Source organism: Eubalaena glacialis, chromosome 12 (assembly GCF_028564815.1).
Source record: "Eubalaena glacialis isolate mEubGla1 chromosome 12, mEubGla1.1.hap2.+ XY, whole genome shotgun sequence".
NCBI classification, from domain to species: domain Eukaryota; kingdom Metazoa; phylum Chordata; class Mammalia; order Artiodactyla; family Balaenidae; genus Eubalaena; species Eubalaena glacialis.
Window position 1 is genome coordinate 71,631,014 of NC_083727.1, and position 24,481 is coordinate 71,655,494.

At 48.6% G+C, this 24,481-nt stretch overlaps 1 protein-coding gene across 2 annotated transcripts in view; it reads right to left on the minus strand.

Annotated features, from left to right (window-relative positions):
• The window catches only part of NT5E (5'-nucleotidase ecto), a 43,644-nt gene extending 22,622 nt beyond the window's left edge, over positions 1–21,022 (minus strand). For both annotated transcript variants that reach the window (XM_061207327.1, XM_061207326.1), the window contains exons 1-2: positions 20,684–21,022; positions 4,879–5,101 (exon numbers count right to left, since the gene is read on the minus strand). In XM_061207327.1, coding sequence (XP_061063310.1) covers positions 4,879–5,101; positions 20,684–21,022 — 562 coding nt within the window. The remainder of the gene's footprint in view (positions 1–4,878; positions 5,102–20,683) is intronic.
• Positions 21,023–24,481: the final 3,459 nt, after the last annotated feature.

Below are 24,481 nucleotides of genomic sequence, written 5' to 3' on the forward strand. Positions count from 1 at the left end.
AGCCAATAAAAATTCACATCAATATGCTCAGTTGCATTCGCTTAATGTTGCACTGGTTTAAGGTTGTGGATGATATTATGTTACTCGAATTCCAACTGTGAGGAGGCTTCAGATTTGGAATCTCTCTGTTGTTTTACATCTATTTGTATATTTAGACTTCCATCAGGCCAGTGCAGAGCGTGGCTGAGCACATAAGCATGATGGACTGTATCTACGCCAAGTCACTGTGCTGCACACCTTAAACCCATACAGGTGCTGGGTGTCAATCATATCTCAATAAAGCTGAAAAAAACAAACCAACCAGATTAGCTACTCTACGGCTTTGTTTGCAAGTTCAACATAATCAGTCTTCACACTTGAAACTCTTGTCAGCAATTAGCCCTTGAATGCCAATCGTACGACATCGTTGACAACTCTGTCTTGTCCACTGGCCAAGGTCAGCATTAGAGCATCACGGAGCTCTGATTAGACGGCAGCGGGTGGGGGGTGTCTCATCCAAGGACTGCCGGCCCTGGGATCGTGCGCATCCTTCCCTGGAGGCTCGCCCTGCACACAGTGGGAGCGGAAGCTTGCCCGTTGGTGCAGCTGGTGAGTGTGGGTGTGACTGTCCAGCTGGGCGCTCTGTGTGTCGCAGGCGCGTGCTACCCCTGTGGCCAAATCCCAGCACGGCTTGAGGGCTTATGGCTCTGACTGGCACACAGGTGACTGCAAACACAGACACGCTGCCCTGAAGTCACATCCAGCCGCCTGTGACTTGGGATCCTCTAGAGGATCCAGATTCCCTTATGCAAATATCTCAGAACCATCTCTCAAATGAAAATGCCGAAACATGAATCAGTCTCGTAACGATCTTTCGAAACCCAGGAGTCTGCCATCTCCAGTGTGAAAAGTATTCAACTCTCTAAGGAGCTACAGGACTGTTAAAACTCATCCCTTGTGATGCCGTGGGGTTTGGGGGTCTCCGTGTGCTCCAGTGGGGAACTCTGGAGTCTCTCGAATCAGTCAAGCCAACACGTGCCAATGAGCACATAAAATAAACAGCATGGCTGATGGCAAAGCCAGGGGCATCCCAGACGGACGGCCTGAAAACGAGTGGCTCACAGATGTGGCGTGGGACCCGCAGTGCTGTCAGTAACTCACAGGCAACATTTACAAATGTTTGCAGGGCAGAAACAGAGACACAGACGTAGAGAACAAACGTATGGACACCAAGGGGGGAAAGGGAGGGTGGGATGAACTGGGAGATTGGGATTGATATATATACACTAACATGCATAAAACAGATAACTAATGAGAACCTGCTGTAGAGTACAGGGAACTCTACTCAACGCTCTGTGGTGACCTAAACGGGAAGGAAATCTGAAAAGGAGGGGATATGTGTTTACATATAGCTGATTCATTTTGCTGTACAGCAGAAACTAACACAACATTGTAAAGCAACTATACCCCAATTAAAAAAAAAAAAGAAATCATCTATCCAATCTTACTTTACCTTTAAAAAGTAAATAAATATTGATTTTTTTCAAAAAAAAAAATCAAGAGGTGTAACAGCTTGGCCACCATTGTCTGCCATGAGGCCATCAAGAATAATCTGCTTCTTGCCAGTCACCCCAAGAAGCTCAGGGCTCCCCGGTCACCCTCAGTGCCATGTCACCATCTCTGTGAGCTGCTCATTGAGTCTCTCCTTAAAACGACAAGGTGCGCTCACCCCTACGCCCCACTTGCCACCCCGTCTCCTGCTTAATTTCTCTCTATATCATTTATCACCTTCTGATGCACCAAACATTTTCCTCATTTATTTCTTCTCCCACTAAACGTGAAGCTCCAGTGGGCAGGGCTTTTTTGGGGTCAGTATCTCTGATGCCTAGAACAGTGCCTGGCACAGAGGCAAGCTCTCAGGGGAACGAATGAATGAATAACTGAATAAATGTTTGCTGAGACTTTCAGACAACGCTACCGTCCTCTACTTCAGTGTGGCTGGCAAGAAGAAAGAAAAAAGTTGAGAGAAAGGCCTCTGAGGGCAAAGGAATGTATTCTCCTAACACATCAGAAACCTCACAGGATCGGTCATCTCAACATACAGAAAGCATGGGATATATTTCAGGATATCATGAGGGGAGTGAGAGGAAGTCCATTATCTAGCTAAAATAAATTAAATGTGCTAGAAATACAAATTATACCTGTGGGTCACCAGCACGGGAGGAATGAGGCTGGATTCGGGGTCAGAGATCTGTAGGAGGAGCCGGGCTGCTGGGCTGTGGTCTTGGGAGAAGCAAGTGTCCTGCTCCACCCCTGCCCAGCTCCTGCTCTGGTCCCTGCACGGTGCAGCCTTTCTCTCCTGAGAGCTGCTGGAAAGAGCACGGCCCCTTCGGAGCCCCTGTCTGTTGTAACCTGGTAAAGAACTAAGATGGGGTGCTGTCAGAGTCCCAGACAGGGTGGGCTGAGTTCTGGAGCCCTCTGTCTCTCCACCACCCCACTCCCCTTCTTTTTATTGGTGACTATTTAAAAAAAAATTTTTTTTAAGTCTTTATTGAATTTGTTACAATACTGCTTCTGTTTCATGTCTCGGTTTTTTGGCTGCAAGGCACGTGGGATCTCAACTCCCCGATCAGGGATCGAACCCGCACCCCCTGCATTGGAAGGCAAAGTCTTAACCACTGGACCACCAGGGAAGTCCCTTTACTGGTGACTATTAAAGGAGGGGTAATGCTTTTCTCCAAATCATGCTGAACTCCTCAGCCTGACAATCCAGTCCTCACCCCCCTTTCTAGCGTTCTCTGCTTAGAACCCATGTTCCAGAAAACTGAACACCCAGCCACTTTGGGATTGTGGTCCCACACCTGCCTGCTCTCACGAGTTCATTCCAGCAACTTTCACTGGGAACCTCCCCTGTGCTGGCACCCAGCAGGTCCCTGTCCTCAGGAGCTTGTGTCCTAGCAGGTGACTCTGACCTCACTCCTGGAATGCCTTTTGCCCCAGATGCTTCGCACACCCTGGAGAGGCCAAGCAAGGTCTTCATCGTGTGTACCTCACCCCCAAGCCGGCCGTCATGTCCTTCGCTCACCGGAACCCCTCCCTCTCCCTTCCTGACTTTGTTTATGACTCTCCTATGGCATTAATTACATGCCGCCTTAAATGAACTCAAAACTCCCTGGATGGAATAGACATTATGGAGACACATAATTATTCAGCTATTCAACACGTCCACATCTTTAGCCCAAGATCCTCAGCCGGCCACTCTACTGGGTTCCAGATGTTCACTGAGAGGAGACCCAGCTCCGTCCTCAGGCTGCTCCAGTCATGCAGGAAGCCCAGAGCGAGGACAAATGTGACGAGGGGGAGGCGTTTTCTGGGGGTGACGGGGACCCACAGCAGAAGCATCCCACCCGAGGGCGCCCTGCGGCAATTGGGCCACATTACTCCAGCTCTACCCATGTCGGTGATTGGTTCACTCTGTAATCGCCACCCTGGCCTCTTGGCAGGAAAGCCCCAGGTGGTTCAGAGAGGCAGCATCCCCTGAGCCCCGGGGAAGGTCTGATCAGCCCGCACAGCGATGTCTGCAGGGGTGAGGAGAGGAAGAGGTCAGGCTGGGTGGTGGAGAGCAGCCCGAGACTGTACACCAGGTCCCTCCGGTGGGACCACATCCCTTTGAGGCAGAAGAGCACTCCTAAAACACTTCAAAAGCCAGTGACTCAGCAGAAACTAACACACCATTGTAAAGCAATTATACTCCAATAAAGATATTAAAAAAAAAAAAAAAAGCCAGTGACTCATCATGTCCGTGGCTGCCCTCTGTGGCTTCACAATGACCTCAGCAACAGCCGGTGACCGTGTGCAAAGGCTTGGTCACCGTGGGATAGACGTCCACCTGCCGCCTGGGGTGCCTGACAAGCTCCAGGTCCCCAGCCGTGGGGAGCGGCTCAGCCCTGCCTCCAAGCCCTGCAGGACCCTCTGGCCCCCAGAGCTGCTCAGGGCCAACCATTGACCTTTTCGTTGTTTCCGATGGCCTGCGACTATTTTAAACAGCAGCAACAAACATGCGACTTCTCTAATTGTTAATTAGATGTCCTTTATCAGTTCATCCTTAACGAAAACCCTTACTTCCCTTTTTTCTTCAAATACGGAAATAACACTGATTTGGATAATTTAGAAAAAAACATCTTTTTGTTTTTACTGCCAAAGTGCTCCTCTAAAAGTGGCTCAAAAATGTTTTCTGAATGGTCTTAGGGTTATACATATATACATATATGTGTGTGTGTGTGTGTGTGTGTATAAATAGATATAGCAGATATATATATATATCTCCTGTATGATAATATATACACATATATATACACACACACAAACACAAGACCATTCAAAAATGTATATATATTTCCCAGAAAGCCAGATACAACAAAGTCATTAAAACGGCAAGAGATAAGTAACTAAAAACAGAGAAAGCAGAGTTAACTGGACATGTAATCATCATATTAGAAAAGGAAAGATGAGGTAAATTGAGGTAAAACCCTGGCTCTGGGCTCCCTGCCTCCACAGGAAGAAGGGCATGAGTCACGTGGCTCTCATCCTCCAGTGAGTGACTCTGTACCATTCAGCACTGGATATCAACGGCCCTCTCGTCCAATTCTGAATGCACTGAATTAAACAAAGATACTGTTTATGTCAACAAATAAGTTCATTGAGCAGGAGAGCGAATGTCTTTAAGAAGTAACTCAGGGCAACTGGAAGCCACTAGACTGGTTTTTCAGTGTCATCTTAAGAACACACGTGTCCAATACCACACCTTCCTACTTTAACCAATGGTCCAGAAAAATAATGCCAAGCTCTGATTTAGTGCATCTATTTTCAAGCAACAAGTGCTGTAAAAGAAGAAAATACCTGGATTGGAGAGAAAAGGGGTTTCTTTTGAAGTGTATCCAACAAGCCCTACAACTTCATCACCAACAGGAAGAATTTTATACGGCGAATAAAGTCCTGATATTTGAGACGCCAGCGGCCCCTTGGCTTTAATGTTTGCACTCAGAATTGGAAATTTGGCCTCTTTGAGGAGTGGATCAATCAGGCCTTCTACACCATTATCAAATTCGTGATTTCCCGGTGCCTGGTAGAAAGGGAAAAGAGAAAAAGAATCAGGTACTCTGGAATTGCCAGTAAAAGCATACTTTAAAGAACATTACCTTGGGGAATTCCCTGGCGGTCCAGTGGTTAGGACTCCATGCTTTCACTGCTGAGGATGAGGGTTCAATCCCTGGTCGGGGAACTACGACCCTGCGAGCCACGCGGAGTGGCCAAAGAACACTTACCCTGGCACAGGGCTCCCAAACCTGGCAGAGCCCTAGGAAGCCGCCTGCATGACTGCTGCCCTCCTCAGGCTCAGAGACTTTATTCTGGGGGCCCCGGGGTAGGGCCCAGGGGCATCCAGATAATCAGGCTGGTTTGAAAACTGCTCCCCAGGGCCCGCACCATCTGCTGAAGGTGGCATCAATGTGTGTAGGAGTCACCTAGAGACCTGGCTGGGCGTCCACTGTCCTGCCACTCCCAGATCTGGGACAGGCCAAGAGTCTGTACGGGCTCAGAGCCAGGGCTTTGGGAGGGGCTGGCACGGTTTAACACAACCCTTGCTCCCACCTGCTTCCCTCGCTCCCTTTCCTCACTGTTCTGGGACTGGCTATAGGGGGCAAGATGACCACTTTGACGTCTGGCAGCTTCCCCTGGGGTGATGCTGACAAAACACAACATGCCAGCCACCTCCTCAAAGGCCTTCCGCCCCCTTGTCCACGGGCCTCCTGGAAGAAGCCCACCTCCTGGGGGCACGCACCCACCTGCTCTGGCTGCCAAGGCTGATTTGCTAACTTAGTACTTAAACCAGTGAGTCTCAAACTTTCTCAACACCACACCCGATTTTGCTCCACTTTGAGCGTCATCTGGGAACAGGCCTGGAAGTGCTGGCTGGTGACCCCTCTGTCTAAATGAACCCCCCCCATATTCTCTTACTGCCCCGCCCTTCTCCTTCCTCCACGCTCCCCTCTGCAGCGGCGCGCTCTACATGCCTGTGGGGTCCTCCCCGCGTGGAGGGCTCCCTGAGCCACTGTGTCCCACCACCTCCACCCTGCTCAGCCCTGGATCCCCTCACCTGCCCGGCAGGTGCCCCCTGGGTACCTGGGCTCAAAGGGCCATGCGCGTCGTGTCCTCACGTGCACTGTGTTTCCACGGAGAAAGCAGCACAGTGTCTTCATGTTCCCATGTGCCTGTCTCCCCGACCAAACTCAGAATTTCTGAACTTGCCTTTTCCTCCATCTCTGAGTATCTGCTCATTTTTACTTCTTCCTCTAACCTAATTGCTTCCCTCTTAAAGGCTGACCGAGTTAAAGGTTCTCCCAGTCTTGGGTAATTGCCTTTTTCTCTTCTATTCTTAGAACATTATGTTTTTTTTCCTATGGTGAAATAAGTCTGCCTTATGAGGTTACAATAACTATCTTGCTTAGCTGTAAAGTTTTTTTTAAAAAATGAATGTTCCTACAGCTCTTCATGAGAGATTATCCAATACGTCAGCCGCCTTACACTTTACCATTATATTGCTAGCACTCAGAAACAGCTGAAGTTAGTTTTCCTTTATTTGTCTTGCTTGGTGTCTCCTCCTTGGACTTGAGTGTAATGCCCTGAAAGTGGTGACCTTGGCTGCCTTTTCCCCTCTCTGCCCCGCGGGGAGAGGAGCCCTGATCCGGATGCTTGGAGCGGTGCACGGGTGCCTGAATGATCTCCCTGGCACTCACACCTTACACTCCAAACTGAACATCTGCTGCCCTGTCTTTTCTCCTGACTCTGCATCTGTCTGTCCGGCTGCCACGCGGACATTGCCCTCCAGGGTCTCACAGGCACCCCAAGCTCACCCGGTTCAAAGCCCCTGCCTCTGGGATTCCCATCTTGGTCCAGGTGCCACCATCTCCCAAGTCAGTACAGCCAGAAGCCCCAGGGCAGCTGAATCCCTCCCCCTCGCTCCCTCTCCCACACCTCCCAGCAGCATCCCTCCCCTTTGGCTAAATGCTCCGGTTCAGCCCACCCCATTGCTCCCACCTGCCTGCGCCCTGGCCACTCCTCCTGGGAACTGCAACAGCTTCCCAGCCGGGCCTCCAGCTGCCACCATCGCCTTCTCTGAACCATCCTGCATGCATCTTGCTGCCAGAATCATCTTTCTAAAATGCAAATCTGAACTTGTCGGTCCGACCTTAAGGTCCCTCAGAGGCTCCCCACTGCCTTTGTGATAAAGTTCAAGGTCCTGAGCTCTTTGAGGTCTGGTCTTGCCTTCCCCTCCAGCCTCCCTCTGACACCCACCCCCAGGCAGCAGTCAGGCCTGGCGCCATCACTAACGAGCTGTGATTCAGGCACATTTCTAAACTGCAGCTTCCTCCGGAAGAGCAGTCAATGAATAAAACAAAAGTCGTAATGAAAATGAGCCGGCATTTACTAAGCACTGGCCACACACCATGCAAGGTGAGTTTGCAGAGCAAACCTGGTTTCGTGCTGTGACGTTGGTATTATTACTATCCTCATGTTACAGAGAACAACTGAGCTCTACAGACATTAAATCAATCGTTCAAGGTCACACGATTAGTAAGCGGTGGAGCTGGGACCAGAGCCACTTCTGTTTGACTCCAACCTTCTTCACCTCTATGCTTGGATGTAATGGGTTTCGCATAAGGCCTAGTACAGAGTGAGCGCTCGAAAGAAAATCCTGACTGTTCGTACTTTTCCATGCTCTCGCTGATCTTTGTCTCTCTGTATATGATAGATAAAAGATGATCGATTGATACATAGATAGGGAGATAGAACATTCCTTTCCCATGCCAGGCCTTTACTACCTTATTCAACTAATGGCCTTAGCTCCTGAAGTCTGATGGTCCTTCTGGAAGAAAGACTTCCCCAAACCCTCATGGTCCTCCCTGAGTTAGCTGTCCTTCTCTGCTCCGATGGTCCCCTCAGGCAGCCCTAGCAGACCCCACAACTGCCCACTGAGGCCCCGTATCACCCAGCACAGTCCCTGGAGCAGAGCATGAATAAATGAATGAGCAGAAAAATCTCCATCAAATGTCCTTCTCCTACACACAGCTGACTCTTCCTACAAAAATCAAGGCAGAAGACGCTCCACGGAGTTGCCTGGGAGTGACCTGGCGCTCACTGCCCTCTTTCCCACCCTCCCCATGGCTCCCCGCTCCCCCCTATCCGGCCGTGGACCTCCAGCAGGACACTTACCCTCAGTAAACAAGTGAAGGAGACACTTGTGAGGATGCCTGTGATCCCAGGTGTTGGGAAAGAGTCTCCACAACCGCAGAGAAACTCCTGGAGAAGCACTGCAACCCTCCCTTCCCCTCACGACCAACCAGCCACCAAGCCCCGTTGCTCCTGCACCACCCCCTCCAGGGGTCCCCTCCTCTCTGCGCTCCCAATGCCCCACTCTGCCTCATCGCTCTTCACCCAGACCTTTCCAGAGTCTCTGAGCCGGTCTCTGGTCGCCAGGCTCACACACCTCTCGACCACACCCCGCGGGCCCCCAGAACGCGCGTCCCCAAACACCCACCCGACTGCTTCCAGCCCCGCTGTGAGTCTCTGCGAGGCTCCCCACTGCCCACCGAAATCCCAGTCCTACCTCCCCGGACGCCGTATGAGCGAACCCCTCCCTGATCTCCCTGAGCTGTCGCGTTTTTTCTGCCAGACCAGGTGCCTTCAGTTCCAGGAACACTAATCCACCTGCACGCAATGAGCTGCCTTAGATGCAGCTCACGTGTGAGCTCCCTGAGAAGCCTTCCGTGGCGCCATGACCGCAGACAGCCCTCCTGCCACATCCGTCACGCCTCGCTGCCGCTGCCTGTTCACACATCTTTCTCCCGGAGGCAGGAGTGGTGTCGACTGTCCCAGTGTCCTTGGTGATGCCAGATGAGCGCCTGGCACCAGCGCCCAGCAGGTGTTTACTGAACGGATAGTAAAACCACCTGCTTCTTTCAAATGGGCTCCATTTTCACCTATGATTTGGTAAGTGAGCCGCTGAAACTTTTCAGAAGAAGGCAGGATATAAAAACACTTGGTAAATAGTAGTTAAGTGATACTTAGTTTTCAAACAAGAGAAACCAAATTGCTTGGAAGCAGGTGAACCAGACAGTAAGCTTGGAAGCTTAGCCAACTGCTTCACAATTCACCGCCTGGTCCTCTTATTTCATTTCCTGTGTATGTTTTTTTTTAAATTAATTAATTAATTAATTTATTTATTTTGGGCTGCATTGGATCTTCGTTGCTGCGCGCGGGCTTTCTCTAGTTGCGGCGAGCGGGGGCTACTCTTCGTTGTGGTGCCGGCTTCTCCTTGCGGTGGCTTCTCTTGTTGCGGAGCACAGGCTCTAGGCACGCGGGCTCGGTAGTTGTGGCGTACAGGCTCAGTAGTTGTGGCTCGCGGGCTCTAGAGCACAGGCTCAGTAGTTGTGACGCACAGGCTTAGTTGCTCCGCGGCATGTGGGATCTTCCCGGACCAGGGATCGAATCCATGTCCTCTGCATTAGCATGAGGATTCTTTTTTTTTCTTTTAACATCTTTATTGGAGTATAATTGCTTTACAATTGTGTGTTAGTTTCTGCTTTATAACAAAGTGAATCAGCTATACCTATACATATATCCCCATATCTCCTCCCTCTTGCGTCTCTCTCCCACCCTCCCTATCCCACCCCTCTAGGTGGTCACAAATCACCGAGCTGATCTCCCTGTGCTATGCGGCTGCTTCCCACCACTGTGCCACCAGGGAAGTCCCTCCTGTGTTTTAATTTATATTTCCACTAATATCTTATTGGCACTTGTTGGTGAATAGATTTTTAAACAAAGTTTTCTGAACTGTTCAGTGTCTTGTGTGTGCACAAGTGAACGTTGTACAGATTTCATGATGGCAGTTGGCAAGAAAATGGAACTTTTTGAAGTCTCTTTCTATTGGAAATCTACCAAGGGGATCAACTCTTTGGTCTATCAAAGGATACCTATAGGGTATCTGAATTAGAAAGGGGACATTTCATAGCCCCAGTTTTGTCTACAAAGAACTGAAAATTACCAGTGAATTTGACATGAGGGAATTTCAAGAAAGAGAAAAAATGTTAAAAACAAAAAAATGACAAAAAGAAATACTAATAGTTAAGACTTTCATGCCACATGGCCAAGCCCTGTTCACACATGAACTCATTCAATTCTTACAATGCTATGAGGTAGGTGCTATTATTTGTCCTTTAAAGAGATGGGAAAACTAAGGCACGGGGCTTCCACAGCTAGCAAGCGGCAGAGCTGGGGTCTGAACAAAGAGAGGCTTTAGCATCCGGGACCTTAACTATTCTGCCAAACTGCCACTAATACAAGCGCCTGTAAACCATGATGTAAAAGAATATATAGGGACTTCCCTGGCGGTCCAGTGGTTAGCACTCCGTGCTTCCAATGCAGGGGGCGCGGGTTTGAGCCCTGGTCGGGGAACTAGGATCCCACATGCTGCATCGGGCAGCAAAAAAAAAAAAAAAAAAAAAAAAAAAAAAAAAAATTAGAAAAGAATATATAAAGCAAAGAATGTATATATACATGTACAACTGAATCCCTTTGCTGTACGGCAGTAATGAACACTACATTGTAAATCAACTATACTTCAATAAAAAATTATAAAGAAATAAAAAATACAGTTATTATATACAGAATGGATAAGCAGCAAGGTCCTACTATATGGCACAGAGAACTATGTTCAGTATCCTATGAAAAACCATAATGGAAAAGAATATAAAAAAATACAAGCGGGCTTCCCTGGTGGCGCAGTGGTTGAGAATCTGCCTGCCAGTGCAGGGGACACGGGTTCGAGCCCTGGTCTGGGAAGATCCCACATGCCGCGGAGCAACTAGGCCCATGCGCCACAATTACTGAGCCTGCGTGTCTGGAGCCTGTGCTCCGCAACAAGAGAGGCCGCGATAGCGAGAGGCCCGCGCACCGCGATGAAGAGTGGCCCCCGCTTGCCGCAACTAGAGAAAGCCCACGCACAGAAACGAAGACTCAATGCAACCAAAAATAAAATAAATAAATAAATAAATAAGCCTATAAAAAAAAAAATACAAGCATCTGGAAGGGATGAGTATCATTCAACAACCCACTGGTTTCTTCCAGGTTTCTACAGTGCCAAGCAACATGGCCCTGGTCCTTGTCCTCAGGAAGGGTAGGGCAGACAGGGAGAGAGCATGACATAAACACATCCATCCATGCATCCATAAAGCAAGTGGGAACCACAGACGGGGACGTGTGTGAGAGAGCCTGGCAAAGACGCAGGCCTGCCCTGCCAGTTAAGGGCGGACAGGGCTCCAGGTGTGAGCTTCACCTGGTCAGGGGACGCTCCCAGGCAAATGACGTCAGCTATATTAACAAATGAGGGGATGAAGACATGAGGGCTGAGATAGTCAAAAATGTTCCAAGTGAAGACAAGAGGCTTAAATCCATGTGGAAGAAAAACGAAGGAAAGAAGAATTGATTTAAGAGCAGTGCAGGATGCATTACACAGAAGAAAAGAATTTCTGTGTTAATCCGCAGAACTCAATTGTGATAACGTCAAAAAGCCATATGTCAGAAATTTGCAACACGTGAATTTAGTTAGTCATTTAGACACTAGCTCGTCCCATGAAGGAGTCTGCAGGAAACCCTATGATTTAAGGGTTAGGGGAGAATCTGGTCTATCACACAACAGGGCTCAGCTGCCAATCACTCAGGGAGACTCAGCAACAACCGTAAGTGGGGAGGATCACAAGATAGGTCTGGTTTGGGTGGTACATTTCTGGTGTTGTGGCCACTTCTGGTGTTGGGTTGCACTCTACACCTCCAGTTTTAGGCCCTGGCAGGTGAATATGGCATCTGATAGAATAGCAGAAAAGATCCCCGGGCTTAATCCAGCTTACCTGCACCTCAATGTTTGCTGAATGAATGAATGAACTAACAAGTACTGAACAGACAGCATTTCACATTTGCCATAGAAGCTCTCTGTACATGCAAAATACCCATACCATTGTTACCTTTAGAATTACCTGCTCAACTAATTGGGTTCCAGGCAGGTTTAACTACATCTCGGAGCAGCTAGAAGGCTCCAGCGAATGTTTGGATTCTATGTAGAACCAACTATTCAGGTGAGGGAAAAGAAGTGTCAAGAGGATTTTCAAGTTCTGGTTTCACAGCTGAAGAACACAGCCAGGGAGGGAGCTTACACAGCATTCAGAGGTATCTGTGAGTGAAGTAGGGAAAGCTGTCAATCTGCTGTGGGATTTGTTTGGTTCCTTCCCCTTTTCAGTTAAGAAAACACAGATGGCTAGGACAAGATGAGCTAAGAAGCTGCCTTTGCTTCCTCCTCTCCGTGCCTGAGGCTGGTCTCACCCAGCCCAGCTCTGGTGTGGAAACTCAGACTGGAACAGAGGAAGCATAAGGTCTGGGACCACAGCCACAGGACAGGGTTGGGGTCGGGGGGTGAATGTTCACATCACTGAGGCCCGAGGATCCACAATCCACTAGACACGCACAACTTCTGAGGTCTGAGCTCTAGGAATAACTACCAACTTTCTTTGCTTTTAAAAAGAGAACAACAAAAACCCCACTGCCATTAGATATCTCTTTCAAGCTTCCCAAACCAGCAAGGCTAGTCTGTCTTCCCAGAACATCTGCTTTGTTATTGAAGATAAAGTCATTTAGTTTCCTCGATATGAGAGGCTTTGTAATGAAGCACTTGAATATAAGGTGACTTCTCTTTGCTTAGGGATTGGTTTTCTGGGGAGGAGGGGAAACATGCCCACTGTTGATTTGGGCATATATGGTACCCGAGCATTGTCTTCTGCAGACAAGATGTTTAGTTGGAGAATCCCTTTGCACAGGTATTAGAATTTCAGTCATTTTTGCTTTGCTTTGTTCCTCCCCCCTCACCCCCTTCATAGGTCCTACCCAGCCTCTTTTTGTGGTTAAAAAGGGCTCAGACAGACATGGTCCCCTCCACTGAACAGTAAGTTTCACCCTGGCAGGTCTTGTTCACTGCCCGAAGCACTTAGCACAGAGCCCGGCACAGGCTAGTGCCTAGTGAATGTTTGTGGACTGAATGAATAAAAGAACTTCAGGGCTTCCCTGGTGGCGCAGTGGTTGAGAGTCCGCCTGCCAATGCAGGGGACACGGGTTCGAACCCTGGTCTAGGAAGATCCCACATGCCGCGGAGCAACTGGGCCCGTGAGCAACAATTGCTGAGCCTGCGCGTCTGGAGCCTGTGCTCCGCAACAAGAGAGGCCGCGACAGTGAGAGGCCCGCGCACCGCGATGAAGAGTGGCCCCCGCTTGCCGCAACTGGAGAAAGCCCTCGCACAGAAACGAAGACCCAACACACCCAAAAATAAAGAAAGAAATAAATTAAAAAAAAAAAAAAAAGAATCTTAACTTAAAAAAAAAAAAAGAACCTCAAAGACAACAGGCTTGAACCTGGGCTCATCATTCTCCCATTTTGGCCACCACTTTCTATTACGAAGAATGTAACCCTCCATCCAAAATCCTGGGAACCTGTTTGTCTGGAAGCAGTGGCCACCTGCAGGTACCTGGGAGAAGACCCAAGCCATCCCTCCACAAGGAAACAGCTGCCATGAAAGGGACTGTGAAGGGGAAATAAGAGCGTTGTCAGGCAAACTTAGACTTGTGCATAAAATTCAGTCCCAGCACAAACCGAGCTATGTTGGCAGATTAGAAGCAAGACAGACGCCGGGCAGGGGCTGAGGCGCTGAGAAATGACATGGGCAGACCACCCTCTCCAAATGCCCTGTTTCATAGCGGAGGAATCCGCTGCCCACATCCACATAGATAATGACCTGCAAAAGCCAAGAAGTAAAACCTGGGTGTCCTGAGGTCCTGTCCAGATCTCTTTCCACCGCTTCTGTCTGCCACAGCCCTACAGGGGACAAGCATGTCCAGTAAGTTCAGGAAATGCCTTTAGCTGGAAATAACAGGCTTCAGCTGTCAGGGGGTAAGCTTACTACACCTCTGCACTCCTGAGGTGCAGTGTTAAACACTGCTGACTCTCCCCGTGTCCGCGGCTTGAACCCTCTTAGTCATTTTTTGATTATAACCTCTCTTGAGCCACTCCTGCCGACAGAAGGTGACCGTGGCCAGCACCGTGCAAAGAACTTTCCATGCATTATCATCTCCTTTAAACCCCACAGCAATCTATGGGGGGAAGACCGCCATCACACCCACCTTACTCCTGCGGAAAGGAAGGCTCCACGAGATCCAAGAACCTGCTCACAGCCCATAGATTTTAAGTGGTAGAAAGGGGACCTGATCCCAGACAGTCACCCCGAGTTCACCCTCACAGGCCTGTGCCACGCTGCCTGCCTACTGAAACTGTTCCCGGTGGCTTCAGCCTTTCTTTCCCCGTCACCATAGTTCCGAACCGGAGTCCCCCTAAAACCGAGTTCCCTTACTGAGTTTATGATTAATCTCTCTGTTCAAAACTTTATTCCCTTTCTTGTCCCCTCTGACCTCAACCACGTGCTAACTGAACAGTAATCAACCAGAGTCAGAGGAGGAAGATTGCCCGTTGTAGATTTCATCATTAAAGTACAAACTCAGGTTGCACTCCTAACAGGCCCTGGAGCCATGGACCACCTGGGCAGAGAATCCTAAACCGGAGACATCCTGACTCCAGAAACTGCAATTAAGAAATGTCACAGGGCTTCCCTGGTGGCGCAGTGGTTGAGAGTCCGCCTGCCAATGCAGGGGACACGGGTTCGAGCCCTGGTCTGGGAGGATCCCACATGCCGCGGAGCAACTGGGCCCGTGAGCCACAATTACTGAGCCTGCGCGTCCGGAGCCTGTGCTCCGCAACAAGAGAGACCGCGACAGTGAGAGGCCCGCGCACCGCGATGAAGAGTGGCCCCCGCTCGCCACAACTAGAGAAAGCCCTCGCACAGAAACGAAGACCCAACACAGCCAAAAATAAATAAATTAATTAATTAAAAAAAAAAAAAAATGTCACAAGACATGTCACAAGACAATGATTAATCCCAGCTTCTTTGTTCATCCCCTTTAAAAACACCCCTAACTCAAAGACTAATCTGGAGTGGATCTGAGGCTCATCTCCCACTCCCTTGCTTGGCGCCCTGCAATAAACCCTGACTTTGACGCAAACTCCTGCTGTCAGAGTTTGGCTTTCTGTGGCGTGGGCACATGAGCACTTTGCCCGGTTGCATTCAGGCCCCATCATCTCCCACCTAGACCACTGCCCAGCCCCTTCTCCCCTCCTCTTCTCTGGAATCTTCGCCCTCCCATCCATTTCTGCTCATCTTCCAAAACTAGGATTTCCTTCTGTTGCCGGGAGGTGTCTTCTCACATCAACCAGTCCTCTAGTTCTCTGCGGTTACCAACTGGGTGTCCAACAATTCAATTCCATTTTGACACTGTCTACCTGGAGTGAGCATCAGATCACAAATCCCGGGCTCAGAGCCACAAGCCTGCCCCTTCAGATGCCAGCTGCAAGTCTTGGGTCACTTGTACTTCTGACCCATCAGCTATAAATCAGGGATTCCCACAAGCCCCTCCACAGGCTTGATAATTTGCTAGAACCACTCACAGAACACAGGAAAGTGCTTTGGTTACTGTTACTGGTGTATTTTAAAGGATACAACTCAAGAACAGCCAAATGGAAGACATGCATGGTACAAGATGTACAAGTAGAGGGGTGCACGTGGCCTCTTTGAGCACACCACCCTCCCGGCACCTCAATGTGTTCACCATTTAGGAGTTTTTATGGAGGTTTCATCACACTGACATGATTGATTAAATCACTGACAACTGGTGATTAGTTCAATCTCCGGGCCCCCTCCCCTCCCCAGAGGTTGAAAGTTCCTACCCTCTAATCCTGGCTCAGTCTTTCTGGCCACCAGCCCTCATTCTGAAGCTGCCTAGGGGTTCCCAGCTATCAATCACTTCATTAGCATACAAAGGACACTCATCACTCATCCTCAAGAGTTTGGGGAGCTATGTGCCAGGAACTGCAGACAAAGACAAAATATTTATTTTTTATTAACCACAGTCCCTCTACTCGGAAACCTCCAGTGGCTCCCCATGACAAAAAAGGAGAGCCCACACTTTTCAGGGTGGCCTGTAAACCATACACAATCTCATCTCCCCTGATTCCTGCCACCTTGCTCTGGTCCGGGATGATCCATCTTGCAGATTCCTGCCTCTGCACCTGTGCCTCATCCTCCTGCCCCTTCACTAAATCAAAATGGAATCAATGGACTTCCCTGGTGGTCCAGTGATAAAGAATCTGCTTTCCAATGCAGGGGTTGCGGGTTCGATCCCTGGGCAGGGAACTAAGATCCCACGTGCTGCGGGGCAACGAAGCCTGCGCACCACAACTTCTAAGCCTGCACGCCTCAACTAGAGAGCCTGTGTGCCACAAACTACAGAGTCCATGCGCCCTGGAGCCCGTGCGCCACAACTAGAGAGAGAAATCCCGCATGCCACAACTAGAGAGAAGCCCGTGCACCACAACTACAGAGAAGCCTGCGCACGTAACAAAGACCCGATGCAGCCAAAAAAAATTTTTAAAAAAAGAAAATAAATAGAAGCTCGCGCGGGTCAATGAAGACCCAACACAGCCAAAAATAAATAAACAAAAAAATAAATAAATAAAATAAATTTAAAAAAATGGAATCAAAACATTTCTTAGGACGCCATTGGTTTAGAGATGTGAGGAACCTCAGATTTTACAGATGAGGAACTGATGACCCAGACTGCTGAATGGCATAGCCCCAGATTATAGATTCATTATCTCAAAGGCAGAGAGAACGGTACCCATCTCTGAATTCCGGGGACGAGCACTGGGGATGACAAGCTCCAAATGAACAAAGTCTTGTGTAAACTTTCAAAAGCACAAACCACACACACACACACACAAAACAAAAATTAATTTGATTATACCAAGTGGAGGATTTCTGTTCAATGAAAAGACACTACGGACAAAATTACTAAACCTAAATAGAAGATATTTGCAATGTCTAAAATTGATTACAGATCAACACTTAGAATTCCTGAAAATCAGGAAAAATAGAGCAAACCTAATTTTTAAAAAAAGAGCAAAGTATGTGAACATGCAATTAGGGAAGAGGAAACCCCCAAAGTTAACATATCAAATTCACTAGTTATTAGAAAAATACAAGATCAAACAATGAGATGTCATTTTACACCTCCTGGAAAGCTGGAGAATGATGCAAAGCGGGGGTAAGGATGAGGGGGTCGCATCTGCCTGGGGGTGGGTGTGGTGAGTAGAGGGCTCCAGGAAAGCAATCTGGCGGTCCTTACAGTACAGTCGCTGTGGCCAGCAATTCTGCCCTTGGGTATGGATCCCAAAGAAATCCTCACAGGCGGGACCTGCAGGAGGCTGTTCGGGGCAGCACATTTGTGGAACTGCAGCACGATGTGTGCGATCTCCAAACCCATCCTGGGGGAGCAGATGCTAAAATGTGTGGAGGTCTCCATGGAGCACGATGCACAGTGTACGTATGGGGTAGATACAGAGTGACACCGCTCGATGAGGAAACATTAAGAATAGCTCAGTCCAAAATAAATAATAATCAAACCTCGGGTGAGCCTTGCAAATACAAACTGCTACATGGTGTTACATGATTAGCATTTAAAAATAATTTTTTCAAATAAAAATTTTTTTAAAAAGGTAAAAAAAAATTAGTTCAGACAATGGGACTTAGAAGAGATGGTGGAGGGGCTGGAGGAGGGTGGTAGGCTGTGCGGGGCAGTCAAAATCAGATAAACTGAGAGCTGAAAACCCAAACCTCCATTCCTCACAACTTTTGCTTTTTTTGGCAGGGCACATGGAGCTAACCTTTACTGAGTACTCTGAGCCAGGAGGGTGCTAGGGATTTTTACATTTATTATCTCATGTATCACTTGCAAAAATCCTACACCGTTGGGTAGGGGTGATCCCTCCTGTTTTGCAGTTGGAAACAGGACACTCAGAGAAAGCAACGTGCTAAACTCACATGGTGATGCACATCGGATGCGTATCTGAGCTGTCTTCTGTCCCTCTGCCAATACAGCGACACCAACTAGCGACTTGTGACATTCTCCCTCTAGAGTTTCCTGCCTGGCAGCTGGGTCCAGGGGTCTTCCCCAGGCTTGCCCTAGGCTCCAGAGCTATCAGAACCCCTCCAGCACTCTCCCTGGGACACGCGGGTCCAGAGGTCTAGGGAACTCCTGAGGTTAAGCTAGATTCTAGTAGCTTCCTCTTTGCCCTCCAGACCCACGCATCCTTAGATGTGGCTCCCCGAACGAGGTCCAGTTTCTAGAGAACTGGAGACGCCCCTGCACAACTGTTTTCCACCCTGATCTAAATCTCCAGCTTCCTGGGAGTCAAGATGTAGCGGCAGGTGGGTGGGCGTGGGAGGAACATTAACAGCAGAACAGCGATAAATTCCCTGAGAGCAGTACAAGCAAAATGACAGTGAAAAACCTCTGTAAACCCAGAACACGGCAGAGCTTTGTTAAAGCAACGTGAGAACTAGGATTTTACGCAGGTCAAATCATGTTTGTCAAACCCCAGAACTGCACAGAGTAAGTCCGATAAGATGCTATCAGGACCCTGGCTGTTGACCCTCCTCCCCCGCCTTACCCCCTGCCAACATTATATAAGCTGCCCAGTTTTCCTCAGGCCCCAGTCCAATTATTCATAGTGAAATTGAAAAGAAAGTAATTCCATCCAATAGAAAGTATTCTAAAAGGTCCCAGTGGTGTTGGGCTGTAACTTGCAGCAGACTGCTTCTGTTTTACCCAGCATCCTGTCATAAACACTTGATATGATGACTAACACCATGAGCTTAATTTGACTTAAAGAAAAAAAATTATTATTCAGGAAAACTAGGAATTATCCATCTTTTTTCCACCAAAAAGAGTCTACACAACTGTGGAGAAAAGAGTGTCACAAAAAGAAAATTTTAGAAAGTTGTGGTTTATACATGAAATCAAAACAAACTTATGTAAGGTTTATTCTTCCTCAGAGGAAATGGCAACATAGGCTAGTAACAAGTCAATTTTATAAATATTTATTCTGCTGTTACCTTAGGGCAAAGCATCAGGCAGGTTGAGCTGCGGATATAAGAACGCTAAGGGGCCACACATGGAATTCTTGAGACCCACGATTCTTTGGTGGAGTCCAGATGCTGGCGAGCTCCCCAGATAAACTCTGGGGCTCAGGGGTCCCTTTGTATTGCTGCTGCTTTGAGCATCCCTGATAACCTTAAAACCAACGATCAGAATGGAGAGGAGAGCTCTCTGCCCTTCTCTCATCTCTCTACAATGGGCTTTCTTGGAAAAAACCCCCCAAACAAAACAACTCTACCCTCTTATCTTTTCCTGTCCTCCTCTCTCCAAGTTTCCAAGGGGGGAAAAATACAGCACTGTGCTTTGCTGACCTCTGTGCTCTTCTGATACAAAATGTGCCATTAGCCCTCTGTATTCCAGCCTGTACCATACCTCTCCCTGCCTTCCAGATGCACACACATGGACTTCACAGATTTCCCTGGACCCCTGCTCTGTTCTTCTTCTAAAGCTCCTAGGATTTCTTGCCCCCAGTTTCTCCACAGAATCCCTTTACTCTAGGATTTTACACAGGGTTAAACTTGGTGCTGGTTTGACTTACAAAAGTCATACCTATTTATTACTGTGTAACTCCTCTCTGCTCCTTTTCTAGAATTCAGTCTAACAAATAAGGCATCACCTTTAACAGAGCACTGGGGAACTTGGTCTTAAACTCTTGCACATGTTTTAAGAGCCTCTCATCTCTTAAGTTGGACTCTCTTGCTAAATCTCTTCTGCTAAACTGGTTTTACTGCAATCCTTTGAAACCCAGTGTTTTCAGCATTTTGGCCTCCTCTGGAAGTTTCTTTCTTTCTGTGTTTAAACCTCTACAGCAGGGTCTGGTAATAATAAGAACATTTAAAGAGGCCATACTATGTGCCAGGCAATCCTCTGAAGTAGATAGAATTATTACCCCCATATTATAGAGGCAGGAACTGAGGCAGAGATAAAGTCAATTGTACACAGAAGGTGCCCAGCCTTTTCCCCAAGGCTGCCAGCTTAAATATGCTTAAGCTGCGGGGTCAAAGGGCTCTGGAGTCCATTCTTAATCTGTCTCCCTATTCTGGAGCTGGGTGACCTGGATAATGCACTCAACCTCTTTGACCCTGAGTTAGTTTCACTTCCAATTATTGGTAAATCGAGATAAAGCATTCTTCGAAAGACCGAGCAGTAAATGAGAGGTTCGTGACGAGTCTGCCTCGGTCCCAGGCACTGGATAACTGGGGTCCCACGCACCCCAGCGGAACGCCCTCACTGGCAGGGCTGGGACCCGCTCCTCGAAATGCCCCATCTCACGGTGAGGGTGCAGCAACATCAGTCCGTTTAAGACGAATCGGCCAAGGGACGTCTATGTCTGCGTCCACCTGGCACACTGACGGAGAGTCCCGCTTTCTCCCCACAGCGCTCTGCGCCCCGGTCCCAGCTCGCCACCCGTGCCTCGCCGTCGGCGGCTCCTCCACCCCGGCGTCTCTCTCGGTCCGGGGACTCTACCCAGGGGGCTCCCGAGCTTCCCGGGCTCGCCGTCTTACCATGGCATCGTAGCCCAGGGCGTTCATGAAGTGCACCACCTCGACGCCCTTGTACACGGTGAACCAGATGGTACCCTGGTACTGGTCGCCGGCGTCGAGCAGCAGCACGTGGGGCTCGGCGCGGCGAATCTGGCGCACCTTGGTGGCGAGCCGTGCCACGCCGCCCACGCAGCGGCTGGCGTTGACGCACTTGCCCGAGTCCTCGCTCGTCTGCTCCAGCCGGCTGTGCACGTCGTTGGTGTGCAGTATGGTGAGCTCCCAGCCGCCTGCCGCGGGCCAGAGCAGCGCGCCCAGCGCGAGCAGCCTCAGCGCTGAGGCGCGTGCGCCTCGGGGACCCATGGCTGCAGCTGCCGGCGAGGGCGCGAGCGCGGTGAGTGCTGGCGAGCCGCGCGGGTGGAGGCGTGCGGTGGCGAGCGCGGCGGGCGCCGGAGTCAAGGGCCCGGACCGGCGGGCGGGCGGGCGGGCGAGGCGAGGCGGGGCCGGGCCTGGGCGGGCTCTCCTGCGGCCCAGAGGCAGGCCCCACGGCCAGGCGCACACCCGCGCGGTAACCCGATACGACCCCGGCCCGCCGGGCTGCCGGGGCGCGGCTGGCGGCTGGCACCCGCTCCGGGCGGGAACAGTGGGGAGGTTGTTCCCGCTGGGGACCGGGCACCGGCCGCGGTCCCGGTCCGTCCGGGGAGCCCGGGCGCCGGCGGTGGGCTGTTCTTAACGGGTTGCGAGGGAGGAGTTGGAGGGTCCACCCCGCTTCCAGGTCCTCCCTGATTCTCGCCTCTTTAAAAGTTTTCTAAAGAGGGATGCCTTGTTTGTGTGAGTGGGTTTGTGGTTGGCGCGAGCTCATCACTTGAAAGAACGAAAGAGGAAAGAGAGAGGAGGTGGAAGGGAAGAAGGGCGAGACGAGGGAGACAGGGGAGCGCTGTGCTTTTGGGGCCGTGGGAGCCAAAGACGGGTCGTGAGCTGTGACTGCTCCCTTGCCAGTTGAAGGACACACCAAGTCTGCGTTGCTTAGACGTAGAATCTCAGAAGCTAGAAATCATTCTAATCCAGTCGCGCGTTTATGGATGATTATAACCTTAGCGACACAACAGCAGCGGTGCGCGGTAGCTCTTGGAAGCTAAAACGGACCATCCCGAGTGAAACCAGTAGCTCTCAGGGTGTGATGCTGCCTTCTGTTGCTTTTCTAGGCTTTTTTTTTTTTTTTTTTTCTGTCCTCTTTTTGAGGTTTTAATGTTTTAAGGATGGTGTGGTGTGTGTGTGTGTGTTTAAGGCAAAACTTTTGGCAAGGAAGGCAAGGCTAATAGGAATTCATACAGTAAACAAATCATCATTATAATCGAGTTTAATATTGCTGCAGAGTTTCCCTCTGTTTAAGAGATTGATTCCTGGGTACAGTTGATAATCTAATTTGGGAAGGGAAGGAGCCCCTACTAGGTGTCCCATTATTTATGCTTTAAAGAACAGCCTATGTTGTCCTCACAATTCTCCAAAATGCATCAAGCCGGTCCTGCTGTATTTTTTAAAGCTTTGGGGAACGAAAAATACATAACATAATTTACCATTTTAACCATTTTAAATGTGCAGCTGAGTGGCATTAAGTATGTTCACATTGTTGTGCAACCATCACCACCATCCATCTCCAGAACTTTTTCATCTTCCCAAACTGAAACTCCATAGACATTAAAAAATAACTTCCCATTCCCCTCTTCCCTCAGCCCTTGGCAACCACCATTCCACCTTCTGTCTCTATGAATTTGAGTACTCTAGGTATCTCATATAAGTGGAATCAAACAATTTGTCCTTTTGTGACTCATTTCACTTAGTATAGCGGTTCAAACATGGCTGTTCAAGGTTGTAGCATGTGTCAGAACTTTCTTATTAAGGCTGAATAATATTCCATTGTATGTATATACCACATTTTGTTTATCCATTCATCCATTGGTGGACACGGGTTGTTTCCACTTTTTGGCTATTGTGAATAATGCTGTTATGAACGTGGGGTACAATATCTGTTCAAGTCTCTGCTTTCAATTCTTTTGGGTATACACCCAGCAGTGGAATTGCTGGATTGTACGTACGGTAGTTCTATGTTTAATTTTTTGAGGAACTGCATACTTTCTTCTATAATGGTTGCCCCATTTTACATTTCCATAAGCAATGCACAAGGGCTCCAATTTCTCTACACCTTGCCAACACTTATTTTCTGCTTTTGCTAATAGCTATCCTAAAAGGTTTGAAGTAGTATCTCATTGTGGTTTGATTTGCATTTCCTTAATAATGGATGATGTTGAATATCTTTTCATGTGCTTATTGGCCATTTGTATATCTTACTTGGAGAAATGTCTATTCAAGTCCTTTGCCTATGTTTTAATAGGATTACTTGCGTTTTTGTTGTTGTTGTTGAGTTGTAGCAGTCTTTATATATTCAGGGTGTTAACTCCTTATCAGATATATCAGGGGTCCCCAACCCCCGGACCAGTACCAGTCCGTGGCCTGTTAGGAACCGGGCCGCACAGCGGGAGGTGAGCGGCAGGCCAGAGAGTGAAGCTTCATCTGTATTTACAGCTGCTCCACATTGCTCGCATTACCGCCTGAGCTCTGCCTCCTGTCAGCATTATGGTGAGGTGTATAATTATTTCATTATATATTACAATGTAATAAGAATAGAAATAAAGGGCACAATAAACATAACACACTTGAATCATCCCACAGCCATCCCCCCTGACCCCCACCCCAGTCTGTGGAAAAACTGTCTTCCGCGAAACCAGTCCCTGGTGCCAAAAAGGTTGGGGACCGACCGCTGAGATATATGATTTACGAATATTTTCTTCCATTCTATGGATTGTCTTTTCACTCGGTTGATACCATTGCTGCACAGATTTTTATATTTTGATGATGTCAGATTTATCTATTTTTTTCTTTTGTTGCCTGTGTTTTTAGTATCATGTCCAAGAAATCATTGCCTGATCTGATGTTATGAAGCTTTCTCCCATGTTTTTTTCTAAGAGTTTTATAGTTTTAGCTCATAGCTTTAAATCTTCAATCCATTTTGAGTTAATTTTTGTTAATGGTGTAAGATGAGTGCAAAGTTGTTCTTTTGCATGTAGATATCCAGTTTTCCCAACACCAGTAGGATGGATATTTATTTATTTATTTATTTATTTTAAGTCTTCCTGGCTTTTAAATATTTATTTATCATAAGATATTGGCTCATGGGATATGGCAAAGTCCCACGATCTGCCATGTGCCGGCTGGAGGCCCAGGAAAGCCATTGATGTAGCCCAAAGTCCTAAGAGCTGGAGAGCCAAGGTGTAGATTCCAGTCTGAGTGTAATGGCCTGAGAACCAGGAGCACCAGGACAGGAGAAGATGGGTGTTCCAGCTCAGCAGTCAGGCAGAGAGGGAATTCAACCTTCCTCTGTCTTTTTGTTGTATGCAGGCCCTCAGTGCGTGGTACCCACGCACACTGGGGAGGGCCATCTGCTTTCCTTAGTCCCCCATCTCAGATGCTAATCTCTTCTGGAAATATCCTGACAGACACACCCAGAAATACTGTTTAACCAGCTATATGGGCATCCTGTGGCCCAGTCAAGTTGACACATAAAATTAGCCAGCATGGAGAGTGTAAATCATTTGCCCAGGAAAAGCTGTACAGGTTAGGAGCAGCAGAGCCTGAGGCCATACAAGACCCCTTAATCCTGAAATTCATGCTTTGCAATATTTGCCCACCTGGCTGAAAGGTAGAGGAACTGGTAGTTATTTTTTAATTAAAATTAATTTTAGACTTACAGAAGACTTGCAGAGG